At 59.0% G+C, this 17,855-nt stretch overlaps 2 protein-coding genes across 2 annotated transcripts in view; one reads left to right on the top strand and one right to left on the bottom strand.

Annotated features, from left to right (window-relative positions):
* Positions 1 to 2,771, bottom strand: part of UTP14A (UTP14A small subunit processome component) — a 39,578-nt gene extending 36,807 nt beyond the window's left edge. Inside the window, exons 1-9 of the mRNA XM_040083724.2 lie at positions 2,613 to 2,771; positions 2,309 to 2,373; positions 2,060 to 2,124; positions 1,805 to 1,947; positions 1,546 to 1,701; positions 527 to 646; positions 333 to 427; positions 127 to 250; positions 6 to 44 (exon numbers count right to left, since the gene is read on the bottom strand). Of these exons, the coding sequence (XP_039939658.1) occupies positions 6 to 44; positions 127 to 250; positions 333 to 427; positions 527 to 646; positions 1,546 to 1,701; positions 1,805 to 1,947; positions 2,060 to 2,124; positions 2,309 to 2,373; positions 2,613 to 2,771 (966 nt within the window). The remainder of the gene's footprint in view (positions 1 to 5; positions 45 to 126; positions 251 to 332; positions 428 to 526; positions 647 to 1,545; positions 1,702 to 1,804; positions 1,948 to 2,059; positions 2,125 to 2,308; positions 2,374 to 2,612) is intronic.
* Positions 2,772 to 5,377: 2,606 nt separating this feature from the next.
* Positions 5,378 to 17,842, top strand: ZDHHC9 (zinc finger DHHC-type palmitoyltransferase 9). Its single transcript, XM_040084147.2, has 9 exons — positions 5,378 to 5,690; positions 12,390 to 12,550; positions 13,099 to 13,257; positions 14,043 to 14,180; positions 14,331 to 14,379; positions 14,646 to 14,748; positions 14,876 to 14,979; positions 15,081 to 15,246; positions 15,959 to 17,842. The coding sequence occupies exons 1-9, from the start codon at positions 5,524 to 5,526 to the stop codon at positions 16,061 to 16,063; spliced, it is 1,152 nt and encodes a 383-aa protein (XP_039940081.1). The 5' UTR covers positions 5,378 to 5,523; the 3' UTR covers positions 16,064 to 17,842.
* The last annotated feature ends 13 nt before the right edge of the window (positions 17,843 to 17,855 follow it).

Raw genomic sequence — 17,855 nt, 5'->3', positions numbered from 1 at the left:
CGGGCCCATTTTCCCTTGTTCTGGTGCTTAAGGCTCATCCGCTCCTGGGGGAAGAGAAGCATCACACAGAGCTCCCCAAGGAGCAGGGCCCTCCCGAGGGGTGGGGCAGAGGTGCCAAGGCAGCACCTGCATCCTGAGCTGCTCCAGCTCCTCCAGCCGTTCCAAGGCGGCTGCAGGGTCCGATTTGTGCAGCTGCTCGAACTCCTTCAGGGCCTGGCGCCTCCGGCTCTTCTTGAGCACACGGTGGTACCTGTGGCACAGGGGCAGTTCAGGGGCTGGTGGGGCAGCCCAGCCCTCCCAGCCTGTCCAGCCCAGCACAGGCACAGCCTCACTTCTTGCTCTTGATCCGCTTCGTTCGCCGAGCCTTGGCCTCATAGTAAGACTGCACCGCCCGGGCCTTCTGCAGCTCTGCCCGCCGGCGTCGGGCCTGCCAGGGATCACAGGGTGAGGGATGGAGAGAACAGGGTGAGGGATGAGGCCAAGGAAGAGGTTCCCAGAGCCAGGGCCCAGCAGGGTAAAGCCTCACCTCCTCCAAGCTCATGGCCTGCAGCGAAGCCTTCTCCTCCTGTGTCAGCAGCGGGTCTGTGATAGGCTGCTGTGTCTTGTGGAGTAACCCAAAGATCTCCTGCTCTAGTGGAGTTCGGGCCTGTTGGGACAATAGACACAGCAGGAGGATGAGGAGAACTGCAAGGGCCAGTGCTCCACTGGATGTCACCATCCATTCTCACTGCTCCCAAGTAGGTCTGTGGAAAGCCCAGAGAAGTGTTCCCTGCCTTTGGGGGCTGGGTGGTCACAGCCCCACTTACGGGTCCCACACCACAGCCCTTGGGCACTCTCCCAGCCACATGCCAAGGTGAAGGCAGGTAGAATTCTTCCCACATTAGAGAAATGGGCTCCCAATTGCCGGGCAGCGCTGATCAGGTGGCACCACACAAGGAGTATGGAGCAGGAGTTCCAGGTCATGCAATGCCATGTCCCTCTGAAACAGAAATGGACCTTTGGGCAGATCAGTGTGAGTGACAGGTGTGCTGGGAGTTCAGCAGGGGCTAGCCCTCCTTCACCTGGGCATCTGACAACTCCTAGGCATGGCAGTGGCTTCCTGCCAGCAGCACAACCCCACAGGAACTTGCATTCAAATCCAAACACATCCCTCTTTTGTAAGGAATGTTTCCAGGCATGCAGGACTTGGCAAACCAATCCCCTCCATCTCAACACTTGTGGCCAAGGGACACTCCCATGTGCCTGGCCCTGAGAGGCTCCAAGGAGAAGAGAGGACAGAGCAGGCTCCAAACTTTCTTCTCACACCTTACCTGGCTTGTCTCAGATTGAATTTAAACACCTACTGTACGTGAGAAACACACACTGCCCTCCTAACCTTCCCAAGCTCAGCGGGCACCTGGCCAGTGTCAGCCACAGGCTCAGCCTTCCTCACCTCCATCCCTGCCCCCAGCAGAGCCAGGAGACATCGACCTGCCCCAGCTGATCCTAGAGCCACCCTAGCCGAACCCCCAGAGCCACCCCGGCCGTGTGACCCCCAGTGCCCACCTTCCACGCTGAGGTGACTCTCTCCAGAGGGGTCACGGTGGCGATGTCCTGCTGCAGGGGGAACACCAGCTGCTCCGCACGCCGGTTTTGCAGGACCACCTGCTGCCACTTCCCCACGTCCTTGGAGGTGGTGACGTAGGCGGCCTCCCTCACCACCTGAAGGGGAACAGGATGGGCAGAAAAAGGTGATGCCGGCTTCAGGGATGGGCACGGGGGTCCTGGGGGCTCACCTCAGACCCCCTTGGCTCCCCACACTCACCCTCTTGGCCTCCTCTTTGCTCAGTGGCAGCTCCACCGCTGCCTTCCGCTTCACTCTGGCCAGCTCCTTCCTCACGCTGCCCAGCGTGGATTTGGGATGGATAGGCTGCAGCAGCTCCGACAGAACCAGCTTTTCCCCAGCACCTAGGCACAGGTGTGGCACTGCCAGGTGAGGGAGCTGTCCCAGCCCTCACAGTGGCTCTCGGTGGGCAGTGCCGTCCCAGATCTCCGAGCCCTGCCCAGCTCCCTGCCTCACCTTTGCAGGTGACATTGAACTCGGACACCTGCCCGCTCGCCTCCGAGCGCTCCGCCAGCTTCCGCCTGCGAGAGAGGGACAGAAAACAATCCCAAAGGTCCCCCGGGTGCTCTGGAGGGTTAGGGACCGGTGCCGAGGGCAGTGACCGAGAACCGACCCACCTGCCCCGCTTCCTGCGCAGTCTCTCGCGGTGTGGCTGCTGCAGGAGCCACGGGGCCTAATCGCGGGACACCCGTACCCCCCACTCACCGTTTCCGTCCGGACAAGGCGCTGATGGCTTCCAGGAGCTGCCGGTGCCGCCGCTCGCCATCCTCCTGCCACACGGCACACGCGGTCACAGACCCGACCTGACAGAGCGCGGCCCCAGCGCCCGCTCCCACGTGCTCCCCGGTGCCCCCACGGCACCGCCCGGCCGGGTCCCGGGCCCGACATCCCCGGCCAGGCCACGCCGTCCTCCGCTGCGCCCATCCTGGCCAGGAGAGCGCCCGGAGCCCCGCAAACAGCGGTGGAGGCCGCCGGGAGAGCCCGTCTCGTTCTTTCCGGCCCCGCTCACCCCTTCCTCGCTCTCGCTGCCGCTCCCGGACGCCGCCGCTGCCGGGTCCTCCTCCGCCATGGCTCCGCACGCCGGTACTGCCGCAAAGCGCCACCGAGTGTCGCGCCGAATCCTCGCGCCCTGCCGCAAAGCGCGCCCCCGTGACGTCCGGGTTGCCATGGCCGCGGGTCCGGTGGGCGGGGCGGGGGAACCGGTGGGGAACGAGGGAGTCCCGGGAGGTACCGGAACAGGGACGCCGCCGTCCCGGCCTCGGACGGGGCCCCTGGGGGCTCCGGGACAGCTCTGGCCCTCCTGGGGAGCGCTCGGCTCGCCGGGCAGGGGGAGCCGGCGGTGCCACCGCGGGCCAGAGCGGCTCTGAGGGTCTCCGCTCCGTCCGTGAGCCTCGTGGGTCCCCCCGGCCCCAAGGATTCCAGGATTCGCTGTTTTCCTGCCAGTGCCGCGGGCTCGGGGACGGAGCTCCCGCACCTACGACTCCTCCCGCCCGACCGGACCCAGCTCCTGGGAGCATTTTTGGGGTTGATAGGATTCAGCGGATCACTGGAGCAAATACACGGAGTTCTCAGCTCCGAAGAGGTGTGAGAGGAGTGTCAAGATTTGTCTGTACAAACAAGCCCTGGGTCTGCTGGTAAATAAAACTAGCACCGAGAGATAAGAGAAACAATGGGAAGGATTCTACTGATTGATGAATGGAAAAGAAGATACTTGCTTTTACAAACAGACCTACGGTTTGTTTGTAAATGAAATTGGATATTGAAAGATGAAAGTAACAATGGGGAAAACCCATAAATCCCATAAGAATTAAAAATTAGGAGGGTTACACATTAAAAGGGGAATCTTAGATCTTAGGCATTTTGGGAAGTCTGTACCTCTCAAGTACCTCGGCCAATGGGGGAAGAGAGAGGGAAATGCAGGCTGGAAAATTAGGATAAAAAGGAAGATGCGTCCTCCGAAAATTTGAGAGACCCCAGGGGAAATGTCCCATAGTCTCTCCCTTTATTCGAATAAAGTAAAAGGACTCCTCTGTCTCCTTTTTGGACATAAACCTCTGTTGTTTGTGAATTAATTTTCCTAACAGGTGTCAGTGTCTATCACTGTGCCCGCAGCATCCGTCCTCCTCTCCTCCTCGTCCTCTCTGTCGTTTTCCTCCTCCATCCCGAGCCGGGCGCGCAGGAGGCTCGGGGCAGGGGCCTGCCGGAGGGAGAGGGATAACGAGTTGTTCCCCGTCTGCTCGCGTCTCCATAGCAACAACCGCGGGAAAAAGTTCTGTATTTTCCCTTCGGATTTGACGCTCCGGGCCCTTCCTTTGCCGGCAGCCACATGCCCAGCGGGCGCGCTGTATGGGGGATGCCAGAGAGGGCTGCCGGGGATGGGAGCCAGGGATGGATGGGATGCCGGTGGCAGGATGCCGGGGATGGGATGCTGGGTGGCTCTCCGAACCTAACCCCAGGGACTGGGTGTGAAAAACCGTGTGTAAACTACTGTGCGAAATGTGCGGATGTTGTGGGAGGGGTGGGGCGGGCAGGGGAAGGGAACCCACGACGGGAACATCCCGTGCGCTCCCCGCGGCGCTGGGGTTCGGCAGTCCGGTCCTTGCGGGCACCCGGTGCGAGAAAACGAGAAAGAAAAGAGGAGCGGGGGGCAGCGCTGGTCCTTTCCCGCTGGGAGCTGCACCGGAAAGTCTGGACGGAGCCGCCGGGGTGGGGCCGGGCCGAGCGGAGCCGAGCCGAGCCGGGCCGGGCCGAGCGGAGCCGAGCCGGGCCAGGCCAAGCGGAGCCGAGCGGAGCCGAGCCGAGCCGAGCCGAGCCGAGCCGAGCCGAGCCGAGCCGAGCCGAGCCGAGCCGAACCGAACCGAACCGAGCCGAGCCGGGCCGAGCCGAGCCGAGCCGAGCCGGGCCGAGCCGAGCCGAGCCGAGCCGGGCCGAGCCGAGCCGAGCCGAGCCGGGCCGAGCCGAGCCGGGCCGGGCCGAGCGGAGCCGAGCCGGGCCGAGCGGAGCCGAGCCGGGCCGGGCCGAGCCGAGCCGGGCCGGGCGGAGCCGGGGCCACCGCCCCCAGCCCGCCTCGCCCCCGCCACGTGCCGCGCCCCCGCCCCGCCCCCGTCCTCCCCTGTCCGCACCGGGGCGGGGCCAGCGGCGCGGAATGGCAGCGCATATGGCCAATGAAGCGGCTGTGAGGGAGAAGTGACCACGAAGTGACAGCGCTGATGACCAATGGAGCGGCGAGAAGCGGCAGAGTGGGTGGAGCTGCCGCGGAGTGACAGCGCGCGGGCCCAATGGAAAGGCGGAAAGCGGCGGGGCGGAGCGGAGGGAGCGGCAAGGCCAATGGCCGAGGCCGCCCCGCCTCGTTGGGGCGCGGGGCGTGGCAGCCCCTCCCGGCGCGGAGGGAGCGATCGGCGCGGCTCGGTCGGCACCGGCACCGGGTGAGCGGCGGCGCGGGGCTCCTCCCCTCCCCTCTCCTCCCTTCCCGTCCTCTCCCGTCTCCTCTCTAACCCTTCCCTTCCGCTCTCTCCCCGCCGGGTCCCGGCAAGCCCGCAGAGCCCGGGCTGCCTTGCCCTGTATGGCCCGGCCCTGCCGCGTCCCCTCGCGGTGCGGAGCCGCCCCGCCGCCCCCTCCCGCCCGGCCGAGGGTCTTCCTGGCCCCGCGCCCCCTCCCTGGTGGATTCCCACGGCAACGCCCCTCCCGGGCGCGGGGTTTCCATGGCGACGGCGGCCGCCGCCCCCCGCGCCGGTGCCGCCGCCGCCCCGGTGCTGACCGAGCGCTCTCCCCGTTCCCTCTCCCGCAGCCGCCAGCTCGGCCCAGCCCAGCGCTGCCCCGCGGGGCCCCGATGATGCCGGGCGCGCGGGCGGCGGAGGAGCAGCAGCAGCAGCAGCGCCCGAACGTGCGGCGGCCGCTGCCGCGCCACTGACGGCCCCGCCATGTCGGTGATGGTGGCGAGGAAGAAGGTGGTTCGGAAATGGGAGAAGCTGCCGGGCAGGAACACCTTCTGCTGCGACGGCCGTATCATGATGGCCCGGCAGAAGGGCATCTTCTACCTGACGCTCTTCCTCATCCTCGGCACCTGCGCCCTCTTCTTTGCCTTCGAGTGAGTTCCCCGGGGACCCCGCGGGACAGGGATGGGGATGGGCCCGTGTGCCCGGGGCCGTCGGGGGAGGGAGGGGAGCCTGGCACGGTTCAGCCTGGCAGAGCGTGGCTCTCCCTCTCCAGGTCTGCTTCCTCACCCTCAGCAGACTGAGCCTGGAGGTTTTTGGGGAGAATGGGCCCTGCTGGAGCTTCCCCCGTGCTGTGCCGGGGAGTGACACTGGCCCTGCTTCCCCGTGGGTCACCTTCTGTCTGGGACTTGGCAGTGCCTTGTCCCGGGTGTTCCTGGCTCCAGGATAGCCGGGATGCCAGGGTGCTGCTTCTGCCTGCGTCCCTACCCATGGGGGGGTGTGCAGCCCCCGCATCAGCCCCACCAGGGAGGTGACCCCAGCTGGAGGATTAATAAGGAGTGAGCTTGGGGGTCCTGCCAGTCTGACCGACCCCCAGCACCAGGCTGCACTGCAGCCAGAGCCATGCTGGTATTTGGGAAGGATCTGACCACCCGTCACATCACCTCGGCGGCGTAAAGACCTTCAGCCAAAACCTTTGATCCTGCTGGAAGAGAGGGGTCTGCCCCCACCCGTCAGCTCTCCCTGGGAGCTGGGCTGGCCTTAGACTAATCTTAAAATCAAAAAACAAGCAAAATGGGAAAAGCCTATGTTTGTCCAGGCCAATGCTGTGGGCAGAGGCAGGACACCCCTGTTGCCTGGCTAGAGAATGAGCTGCTGAGCTTGGATCAGCTTAACCACTGCAAAACTTCCCTTCCTTGGTCTCCATGGGTATGTTTGTGTTCTGGGGCAGCTGAAGGGCTGAAACAGGGTTGGGTAACATATAAGCTTGCAAAGCCAAGAAGAACAAGTAGAAGGACCTGCTCACTGGCAAACCCCTGGCTATTCCTACAGTTCCAAAAAGCCCTCAGCCCAGATGCTGTCCTCTTTAGCATCGTTCCTAAGCCAGGGAACTTGTTTCTACATTCCCTGGCCCGGTGTGTCTCTCCCTGGTTCCCTGCCCAAATTATCACTGGCTCAGTCTGAGTTCCGAGGTACCAAGTGACACCACTCTTGGTTTGATGTTTGGGGTTTTTTCCATCTCAAAAATAGGGCTGAACCTTCCTGCCTTACAGGAAGAACTAATAAGTGTTGCTGCTCCAGAAACGCTTATTGCTGCACCAGAAACACTGATTTAAGGGATAATTGCTCCGGCTCCCTGTGGATCCTGTCCGTAGCAGGAGAGTGAACCACATCCCGCTCTGCCGTGGTTGCACCAGGCAGAGTGAGCCAAGGCTGTTTTCCAGACCTAGGCTGTGGTTAGTCAGGAATGTGACTGGAAATTCCTTGAGAAGCCCCTTTCCACGCTCTGGCAGGCAGAGGCCTGTGGAGGGGTCGCTTGCACCAAGATATCCAGGCTGTGCCTAGACCTGGAGGGTGGGCTCTGCAGGGGGAATGCTGCTGGGAACAGGATCACCTCTGAATTTTAGTTAAATGATCTAAGGGAAATAAGGAAGAGTTTGGGAAAATCCAAATACCCATTGGATTCTTTCAGTGCAGAACACCGCAGTGTTTTTTGTTTGGAAGAGAGGGGGTTGTTTTGAACTTGTTTGGAGATTTTTGAATTTGGGAGAGGGATGAAATGTTGCCTTCCCGGCTGGAAACACTCCCCAAGGTCTCTGTTTCACTGATCAGGCTGAGATAAGCAGCTTGGCTGCTCAGGAGCCCTGCCTGCTCTGCATGTGTAGGGACCTTTCGTTGAGGATCTCAGCCTTGATCTTTCACTGTGTTGTCCATTTACTTGTCTCAGCGCTTGGCAGATTCTTTAGCGTTTGCATGGAAATCCCTGGTTTCCCCCTCAAAGTTGGTGTCTGGATTTGGAGCGTGGCAGCCGGTGGTGGGCGGAGGAGCCTTTCCCTCTCTGCCCGCTCACTGCAGGCTGCCTGTGCCGTGCTGCCTGCTCCATTCAGCTGAATCACTTGCGCAGTCACACCTTGTCTGAGCACGGCTCCGGGGTGCCTAGAGCCAGGATCTGTCTGGCTGCTTGCCCTGTGCTGGGCCGGGCTTGATCCCGGCACTGGGGGCTGCGCTGGCTCTAGTTCCAGCTGAGGCCGGTGCGGACTAGCACCCACGGCAGGAGAAAAGCCACTGCCGTTCCTTCCCAGCCCTTGGAGCAATGGCTGCGCTCGTGGGGCTGCTGCTGCCGGTGGTTTTTCCCTCCGAGTTTCTCCGGTGCCGCCGGCTGCTTCGCCGTGTCCACAGGCAAGCAGGCTGTGCCACCTCAGCCCTGTGGGTGGGAATTCCTGTGTGTCGATCCCCCAAACCGCAGCACTGTGTTATGGGATTGGGGAAATCTCTCCATCCACGAGCAAACAGGAGCCGGAGGCTGGCAGAACTCAGCGCTGTGCCTGAGATCCAACTCCTCCCTCCTAGATAAGCCAGCTGTGCTGGCTCCCGGGAAGGGCTCTGCAGCGACCGACCGGAGTCCTCTGCCCAAGGGCACCTCTCTCACCGCTACAGTGGCAGGGAGCAGCTCCCACTGCTTGGGGCTGCTCCCTGCAGAGTCCAAGACCCTGTGTTTACCTGGGTCTGCTCTGTAACATGGCCCATGAAATACAGTCTCATATCCTCTTGGCATTATTTCAGGCTCCTGATGGTATTTCAACGCTGTGGTTGGGCACTTAGCTGCTGTGTGCTTGAGGTGTTCCAGCATGAAGAGAATACCAGATAAAGCACTTGGAAAAAATCCCTTTAGGGACTGGGATGGTGGGATGCAGTGTCTGCTCTCAGGCTGAGAGTTCCCTTTGCAGTTCCTATCTCTCCTGAAGTGAGTTCCACGCTCAGCTCAAAAGAATGGGGTATCTTTTGTCTCTGGCTTTTCAGCACAAAATTTGACGTCTGTAAATGTTAGAGGCGTGGTAGCACCAGCAACGCCGGCTCCTCACAGGAAGGGGCTGCTCTTGGATTTTCTAACGCCCAGCCATGTTTGTCACTTTGTTTTTCTTACTTTCTTAGCTTTGTAGAGATGAAAATGCTTGATGAGATGTAGAGATGAAAACCTTTGTTTTCAGATGAGTTGAAAACACCTACACTGCCCCTGGTGTGACTTTGTTTTTTAGTTTTGATTTCCAAAGCCCAGAGACCCAAGACTCACAGAGGGGCCTCTGAGCTGACATTACCTCTGGTTAGATCTGTGTCAAGCATGGTCGAAACTTACACGTGAGTTAATTGGTGCTTTTTAATCATTGTAATTTCTCTCAGTCAAAGTGGACAAAAGCTGAACAAGAGTTCAGCTTGTTTTTTCTCTGTTTCTGTGAGAAGTGACCGCTCCTGGGGTTTGGATTGACCTTTTTTCATATGTGGGCTCCTCCTCAGGAGATGACTTCGCCCTCCCTGCAGCCTCCACATGCTCTGTGGCACCCCCATTCCTGGGTGGATCTTGGGATGGTTTGCCTGTGCGGAGTTGAGATTTTAGTCAGGAAAAAACCAATTCCATTGGCACAACATGTCTGTCTTCTGCCTCAGTTGGGTCAGAAACACGTGGCGTGTGCTGACAGTTGATGTGGCACTGCTGGCAGATGGGGAGAGGTTCCAGGGAGAACTCCAGCTCTGCCTGGTGCTGCTGGGAAGGGCCTGGACACGGTGTTGTGGTAAAGTTGGGCTTTGGAGCAGCTACTTCCACGCTTACCGCTAACAGTGGCTGCCAGACACCACCCCATTGCTGGTGTGAGCCCCCAGCACAGCCAGACTGAAGAGCCCTGCTGAGGGTCGGGCATACAGCTCTTCTGGCACTCAGTCCAGGCACAGAGTGGCTGTGCTGTAGCTGAGGAAGGTTAAACAGGCCATTTGCAGTTGAGATGTGGGTGAGTGATACTGCTGAGCTTGTGCTGGGCTGTGGCGTGGCCTGCCTGAGAGATGTGCTGTCCTGTGGCTGTGGCTGCAGTCCCTGTCACCAGGGCTGGCATGGTGGCTTTCCCCTTCCTCCAGAGCTTTGCTCAATGTGCTGATTACAACAGACCTTCCCAGGCGGGTGCAGAACAACCAGCCAAATGCTATAACTCATGGCACCTCCCAGCTGCTTCTCCCCCTTCTCCCCGTTCCAAGGATCTCTTTGTTGAGCCTTCCTGCCCCCAGCTCACCCTGCTGTGATGATGAGTTGTGATAGTGCTGTTATTGTCTGCTTTTTGGTGACAAAATGCTCCAGAGCGCAGATATGATGCTGGGAGTGGGGGAGCAGCATCCTCACATGCCAACAGAGCCTCTCTGTTGGCTCTGAGCTCTCCCAAACAAAAGATCTTTAAATGTCTGTTCCTGAACAGTGGAATCGTCTTAGAGACAAGGTGTAGACTGAAGATATCCCGGTGCTAGTGAGTACCAAGCCAGGACCTTGTGTGGCTGCTTTCCCTGCCATGGACGTGTTCCCTGGAAGTCACCTGAAGAGCAAGGCCCCATCAACACAGCGGAGGGTGGGAGCATGTGCCGGGCTCCACGCTGGGCCTGGTGCTGCAGTTTCACTGTGGTGGGAGCTCTTCTGGCTCTTCCCTCTGCCCTCACCTGCAAGGGGCCACAGAAGCCAGCCCAGCTAAGGGAAGCTAAGCTTAAGCCCATGTGGAAGTAGGAGGGCCATGGCTCAACTTTAACACAGCTCATGGATCCTAATTTAAACCCATAATATGTTCATGTTGTCACAGCGGTTCCAAAACCTGTCGTATTAGCTGGACAAGGGTCAGGCTGCAGCCCTTTGGGGCAGGCAGTGTCCAGCTTTTCAAGGAATATTCTCAGAATCATTTAGGGTGGAAAAGACCCCCAAGACCATCAAGTCCAACCTGTGACTGGTCATCACCTTGTCAACCAGAGCAGAGCACTGAGTGTCACATCCAGTTGTTCCTTGGACGCCTCCAGGGATGGAAACTCCCTGGGAAGCCCCTTCCAATGCCTGACAGCCCTTTCCATGGAGAAATTTCTCCTGATGTCCAACTTGTACCTCCCCTGGCACAGCTTGAGGCTGTGTCCTGTTGTCATGTCACTGATTGCCTGGGAGAAGAGGCTGACCTGCACCTAAATCCGTGTTCCTAGCGCCATATTTCTACCCCAAGTGGGCTCCGTGGCTTTTGTTTACTTGCTGACTGACTCACAACTGTCCCTGGACTTTGCCCTTGCAAAGGGAATGTAAAGTTATCTTGGGCTGCCTGAAGACGATAAACTCGGCCCTCTAGTTCTTTGTGGGCAGGGCTGGGTACAGGGACGTTGTTTTGGGGAATGGCTGAGTGTGCAGCGTCTGAAATGAAGGATGTTGGTTTAGGGGCCAGACCCTGTGTGTTGCTGTGGGCTCCTGGTGTTGCAGCTGTGACTGAAGTGTGCTGTAGCTCAATGTGCAGCCCTTCTGTCCCTGTCACACCTGGGGGACAGTGCTGGAGTCAGGCAGTGGCCCAGGAAATATTCCTGCAGTGGGCCTGAGGAGCCTGGTGCTGCCAGCTGGAGCTGGAAACTGCATTGTTTGGGGAATCTGTGGTGGAAACGCTGTCCAGTATTAAACAGTGCTGTGAAGGTCGTGGAAATGGCCTTGCATGGGATGGCAGCCTCCTCAGGGAGGGTAATCCTGGCCCCTCACCACGGTAGCCAGAGGCTCCCATGGAGAGTAACTGAAACAGCAGGAGTCTGGGTTGGAGCCACCCCTCCCCAGCAGGGATAAAGGGTGGATCCTAGAAAGCCAGGTGCCTGGAAGCCTAGGTGCCCAGCTGCATCAGGAGGCTGGGAAAGTGATGTGTGCAAGGCATGGTGAGATTTAGGTGGGGTTTCACTTAAACCGTAGCAAAGCTCCGTAGGAACTTCACCCAACATCAGTGGAGTTTTCTGAAAGAACCAGGGTAAAATATAGGGTTTTTTAGCCCACTACGTCTCTAAAATATGACTTCTGCCCAGGCTTCCCACATGGCTAGGGCTGCAGCAGCTGTAGGGACGTGGCTGTGGGTGTCCAGGAACAGCATGGCCATGGTGAGATGAGTCCCATGCTCCCTTTGCATCTCCTCCATCAGTGGGACCAGCACCATAAACTCCTCATTGGGCCTCGCTGCATTTACAGAGCAAACAAACCTTGTTCTCTTTTGAGGTGGGGGAGTCTTGAAGCAGGAGCCTTTCTGCTTTATTTGGAGTGTTCTAGTCCGTTGTCTCAGGGATGCCAAAGGAAGCCAGATGTCTTGCTGCATGAGAATGTTGCACTTCCACAGGAATCCATTCTTAAGAAGCACAGGATGTACTTAATCCCAATAATTTCTTTGGTGCTGGAAGCTCTTGCTCTTTAGGGGTTAGCCAGAGATTGCCACCATCCCCACAGGCTTCCATGCCTTCCAGCTCTCCAGGTGTGGGGTCCCTCACCAGGCCTTGGGTGCTCTTCCCAGTGGTCTGGCCCATCCTTTGGCAGCAGGAATGTAACGGACAAGGTCTCTGCAGCTGCCTGGTTGTGCTTCTGGCATTGCTTAAAATGGGAGCTGAAAACAGAACAAATGCTGGGAAGTATCTATGCCTAGCTGGTAGAAAAGACGGAGATGCTGTGATGGTGCCTGGTTGTTGGAGCTGCCCCAGGAGTGTGGTGGTGGGATCAGAAGGATGTACTGAACAGCTTCTCTGCTGCAGTTCTAAGCAGTGCTGCGGGGTGCCCGGGCTCTGAGGCTGTGCCAGGCCATGAGACTGACTCATCGCCTCCCCCCTGTCCGCAGGTGCCGGTACCTGGCTGTCCAGCTGTCCCCGGCCATCCCCGTGTTTGCAGCAGTTCTCTTCCTGTTCGCCATGGCCACGCTGCTGCGGACCAGCTTCAGCGACCCCGGTGTGATCCCGAGGGCCCTGCCCGACGAGGCAGCCTTCATCGAGATGGAGATTGGTGAGTGTGGAGCGGCCAAGCTGGTGAGGGCTGGAAAAGCCACTCAATTTATGGCGTATTTCTAGGTTACAGTCCCTGCAGAGCTTATCTTCCTGGCTGGAGCTCCAAAAGTGAGGGTTGCCCCAATCTGCTGGCTCACTGTACTTGGCCCAGTCTCAAGAAGGAAGCACGATGTACCTGCGTCCCTCTCTGGGAGCCATTTCACCTGCTGCTTTGTCTCCCATAGCCGTGTACATACAAACTCAGTCTGCTTTTGAGAAGGGGTGCAGAAAGCTTGGAGTGGGTCCCCTTGATCCTTCAGGGAGAGAGGAGGTTTGGTGGATGCAGGTGATAACACCCACAATCAACATGCCCATGAAAGCTCTGGCATCCCTTTACCTGCCTCCAAGCTGCCAGGCTGGCTCTAGCCTGCACGAGCAGAGCTGCAGCCTCTGGCTCTGGAGCCAGCAGGTTCCCATCCTGCTGGTGGAGAAGGCAGGGAAGCGAGTTGTTTGAGGCCTGTTGTGTTGTAGCAGCAGGTCCCATCTGTGCCCGGTTCTCTCTGGCAGAGGCCACCAACGGGACTGTGCCACAGGGTCAGCGGCCACCCCCGCGCATCAAGAACTTCCAGATCAACAACCAGATCGTGAAGCTCAAGTACTGCTACACCTGTAAGATCTTCCGGCCGCCCCGCGCCTCGCACTGCAGCATTTGCGACAACTGCGTGGGTGAGTGGGGCTCGGGCACAGAGCCTGGAGACAGGGGCACACCTGTGCCCAGGCTCGTGCTGTACAGCTCTGCGCTGAAGTGTGCAGGCTGCCTTGTCTTTACTCGAGGAGCTTGAGGTTTGCTCAGAACCTGGAGCCAGGCGGTTCCTCTTTGCCAGGGCTTTGGCAGTAACTGAGTCCAGCTGCACTGTGTGTGTGTGCAGCCCATTTTTGAGTTCCGCTGGACTCTGGCCTTGCAGGACTGGAGGGTTCCAGAGGAGAGTTGTGTCTCAGGTGACAGCAGCTCGTTCGTCAGCATAGAGATTGTGCCTTTCCCTGGGGTGCCCTCGCTGTTGTCCTCTTTCTGTGTATGTAACTGGCTCACGTTCAGCATCACTGCTGCAGGCAGAAATCCCATCCTTTTGGACCCCTTTCTTCCTCTTCAGATTCCTTGTGTGTTTAGGCAGTTTCTTGAACCTTCTGATTATTCCAGGGTAAGAACTTGGGGATCCCCAGGCCTTCATCTAACCCATGTTCTATGGCTGTTGTACCCCAGGGAGAGAAGACACATGAGGGGTCAAGCTCGAAATCTCCCCTAATGTGCAAAATGAGGCATTATAAAACAATTTTGGACTTTTTGACCTCCTGAAAGGAGGCCAGGGTATGGGGTCCTGACTGAGCAGAGGATTGAACTTGGCAGTTTGAGTCAGCCTGGGGGATTTTTGAAGTGGGAGCACAGGAGCAAGGATCTAGAGGTGGGCAGGACCATGCCAGGACAGTGCTAATCTTTTTCTTGGCTTTCCCAGAGCGCTTTGACCATCACTGTCCTTGGGTGGGCAACTGTGTGGGGAAGAGGAACTACCGCTACTTCTACCTCTTCATCCTCTCGCTCTCCCTCCTCACCATCTACATCTTCACCTTCAACATCGTCTACGTAGCACTGAGTGAGTCTGCCTGGAAAGCTGGAGAGCTGGGAGGGAGGGAGGGAATGGGGCTACAGATGGTGGTGTGAAACCAGAGGGATGGAGTGGGAAAGGGAACTGGACTCAGTGGGATGTTCCAGATGAAAAAATCTCTCTCTTTTTGTATTGCAGAATCTCTGAAGATTGGGTTTCTGAACACTTTGAAGGAAACCCCAGGGACATATCCTTCCATGGTCCTGAGGGCTTGACTTCTCCAAAACTGGAGATTAGTGGGAGCTGTGTTGTGGAGTGGCTGCCTAGGCCACTCTGAGTCTTTCCAAGCATTTTCCCCGGGATGGCAATGTGGGGAGCAGTTTCTTGGCTTTTGGGAGGAGAATAAAGCAGAAAACCGTGGCTAGGAGAGGAAGCGAAGTTGATGTTTCTGAGAACAGTAACAGGTGGGCTGGGCCTGCTTTCAGGCTGTTCCCAGTCCTTAACTGTTCTTACTGTACTGGAGGTGCTCATCTGTTTCTTCACGCTGTGGTCAGTGGTGGGGTTAACTGGGTTCCACACCTTCCTGGTTGCACTGAATCAGACAACCAACGAGGACGTAAGTAGAGTCTTCCTCCGAGCTGTCGCCGTTTTTCAGTGTGTCGAGGTTGTGCACAGGGCAGGGATCTGGGCACTGGGGCAGGGTGTCCTTGGAGTAAACCTGAGCTTGTGCCCAACTATTTCAGATCAAGGGGTCCTGGACTGGGAAGAACCGCGTGCAGAATCCCTACAGCCATGGCAACATAGTGAAGAACTGCTGCGAGGTGCTCTGCGGGCCCCTGCCCCCCAGGTGAGCACTTGAGGGGCAGCCTTGACCTTTGTCTTCCACCAGCACTTGTGCTGAGATTTGGGGAGACACGGGTCTCTGGTGGCGTGGCTGTGTTCTTGCAGTGTCCTGGACAGACGGGGCATTCTGCAGCAGGAGGAGAGCACAGCTCAGGAGGGGTCGTGCCCGCGGGGACCCGGCACGCAGGAGCCCCCGGCCTTGCAGGGCCCTGGGCAGGCCCAGGAGGGTGGCATGAAGCAGCAGGACGGCAGCATTCCTTCCCCCAGTGCCGTGAGTGATCCCCTTGGGAGCTGGGAGGGCTCTGGGACAGTGAGGGAAAACTGAGAGTGTGACTTAGGAAGGACAAAATGTCATGGGAGGGCCATGTGCGAGGCTGCTGCTGAAAAACTTGTTTGCTCTGACCCTGGAAACCAGCATGTCTTGGTTTCCTTGGATTTCCTCAAAGGAGGTCACAGCTGGCTGTAGTTTTGGAGATCAGTCCTGCCATGAGAGCACTCAGGAGCCCATGGAGCTCGGCAGGGCTGGGGGGCTGGGAGGTTGTGGACATCCTGTTCTGGTGCTGCATGTGAGCTGCAGGGCCGTCCCTGGGATCTCTGTCCTTGCAGAAAGCTGTTGTGGCCCTGAGCAGACTGCTCTTTATTTAGTCCTGCTTTAAGGACACAGTTAGACAGGAGACTCCAGAGTGCCCTTCCCACCTGAATTATTCCATGAACGTGGTGGGAAATGGCTCAGCTTGGGCATGAGCTGCCCTTCTCTGATGGACACAGTCCAGACACTTCTGCTGGAGCAGTCCAGTGCTCCAGCTCTTCCTGAAGCTGCAGTGCTGACTGTTGGGTGGCCCCCGGTTTTGGTTTCCCCTTTTCCCAAGCCCAGCTGAGACCGCTGCTAGTGGAGCTGGAGGCGGTAGCAGGGAGGTGGGGCCTGTGTGCTCAGGCTCTTCACTGGGGGTGTCCCTGCAGCTCACTCTGTCTTCTCTCTCCAGGTCCCTGCAGCATCTGTGAGCAACACCGAGATGCCAGAGGAGAAGCAGCGAACGCCTGGGGAGCTCCCGGTGCCCTCCCTGGACGCTGGGCGAGCAGAGCACTAGCATCTGCTTGGAAGGGAGAACTTTGTTGTTTTGTCTAATCAAAGCTGGAAGTGGTGGAGGAGAGGAGAAGGGCTGGATGGCAGGCACCTGATTCCCCATGGCCATTTTGCTTTAGTCATTACCGCGGTGCGGACGGCGCTGGCCTTGCGTGGTGGCACGGGACGGCGAGCGTGGGTGGCACGCCCTGGTCACCACGGGGCACTGCCACCACCGAGGCAGGTCTGCCTGGGGCTGGGCCTCTGGCTCTGCGGGCTGTCCTGGATGCTCCATCCCAGTTCCGGGCCAGCTGTCCCTGCACCCGGGCCCAGCTCCGACAGGGCAAGGCCTGCTCCCTCCTGCTGAGGAATCCCCAAGGAAGGGGAAAGCAATCGTGGCAGCAACATCCTCTCTCCCCTCCTCCCTCCTTCCTCTAATCTGTCGCGTTGTTTTGTGGTTGGCGTGGCAAGGCTTGTCAGGAGACATTTTGGTGCCCCAAGGACCCAAACAAGTGGGAAGGAGGTCTGCTGGCAGTGGTTTTTAAGTAGCTTTCTTCCTGTGCTCCTTTCCACGTGATGTAACAATGCAGCAGCTGCGAGGGGACCCTCCTTCCCATCCTGCCCCGGCGCTCGCTCCACCCTGGGCTTCGAGGGAGGGAGGGGGCAGCCAGGGTGGACTGAGCTGCAGGGAAGGGTCTGCCTGTGCCGCTGGCTCCTGGCTGGTGCTGGGGCTGCATTTGCTGCTAGGTGTCCACACTGAGCCCTCCCCAGCTGTGGCACGGCAGCTCTGCAGAACCCCAGCCCCGATTCTGTGTTGTGTCGTTGTATCCCCGTGTCCTCCCCTTGCCTTGCTCGGCTGTTCTCAGCCATCCCAGACTGGCTTCGGGAGCCTTGGATCTTCCCAGGATTGTGCCAGGTGCCCAAGATTTGGCTGTGTGGTGTCAGTCACCTGCGTGTCCTCAACAGAGGAAGAGAGCCTGGGGCGATGGTGGGAGAGCTCTGTGCCATGGCAGGGCTCCCCCAGCTCCACAGTCCCTGTCCTGCACTGGCAGGAGCCTCGCTCTGGGATCCCCGCAGAGGCTGCTGGTGGAGGAGAGGCCACTCTGTGCCCTGGCACCTCTGCGTCCCACGCCACAGTGCTGGGCACTCCCGTTCCTCCCCGCAGGTCTGCGGTGGGTGACGGCTGCTGGGTCCTGCCTGGCCAGTGCCACGTCTGTGTGTCCGTGGTGCTCCTGCCTGGCAGTGGGAAATGGCTGCTGCTCTGAACCTGCTTTCAGCAGTGCAGCCAGGATCCTGCTCCCTCTGGAGCCTGGCCTACGCCTCCTGCCTCTCTCCTTGCCCTGGCCCGGGCTGAGGCTGGCAGCGAGGCGTGTGGCGTTCGTGTGGCACCGGCGCTGCCCCCTCTCCCGCGGTGTGGGGGCTCCTCTCGCGGGTGGGAGGGCAGAGCTGCCACAGCTGCTCCCAGTTGGAATGGGGCAGGGAAGGAGCCCCGGCCGCTCTGCCGTGGCCCTGCAGCCAGCCCAGCCCCATCCCGTTCCATCCTCCGGGGACAGGGCTCCTGCACCGCGGCCTGTGGGAGTTGCCCCAACGCGCTACTGACCAAATCTCCAATTCGGTGCAAAAAAGTGTATTTTTTGGCTCTGCTGCTCCCTGTTCCATGAGGTGTGTGGATTGCTGCCTGCTGGGATCTGCCTGCGCGGGTCAGGGTCTCCAAAAGGAAAGAAGGGGTTGGATGAGGGTTGGGTGTTGTTTTTTGTTTTGTTTTGGTTTTTTTTTTTTTTTTTTTGCTTTTTTTTTAATTTTAAAACAATGAAGGA

Source organism: Hirundo rustica, chromosome 21, assembly GCF_015227805.2.
Source record: "Hirundo rustica isolate bHirRus1 chromosome 21, bHirRus1.pri.v3, whole genome shotgun sequence".
Taxonomy (NCBI): Eukaryota; Metazoa; Chordata; class Aves; order Passeriformes; family Hirundinidae; genus Hirundo; species Hirundo rustica.
This window is presented reverse-complemented; position numbering and strand designations above follow the sequence as displayed.

Coding starts and splice junctions, on each gene's coding strand:
- ZDHHC9 (XM_040084147.2), top strand. CDS start 5,524: ATGTCGGTGATGGTGGCGAGGAAGAAGGTGGTTCGGAAATGGGAGAAG. Junction 5,691..12,389: donor GCCCTCTTCTTTGCCTTCGA/GTGAGTTCCCCG, acceptor CCCTGTCCGCAG/GTGCCGGTACCTGGCTGTCC. Junction 14,980..15,080: donor TGCGGGCCCCTGCCCCCCAG/GTGAGCACTTGA, acceptor GTGTTCTTGCAG/TGTCCTGGACAGACGGGGCA.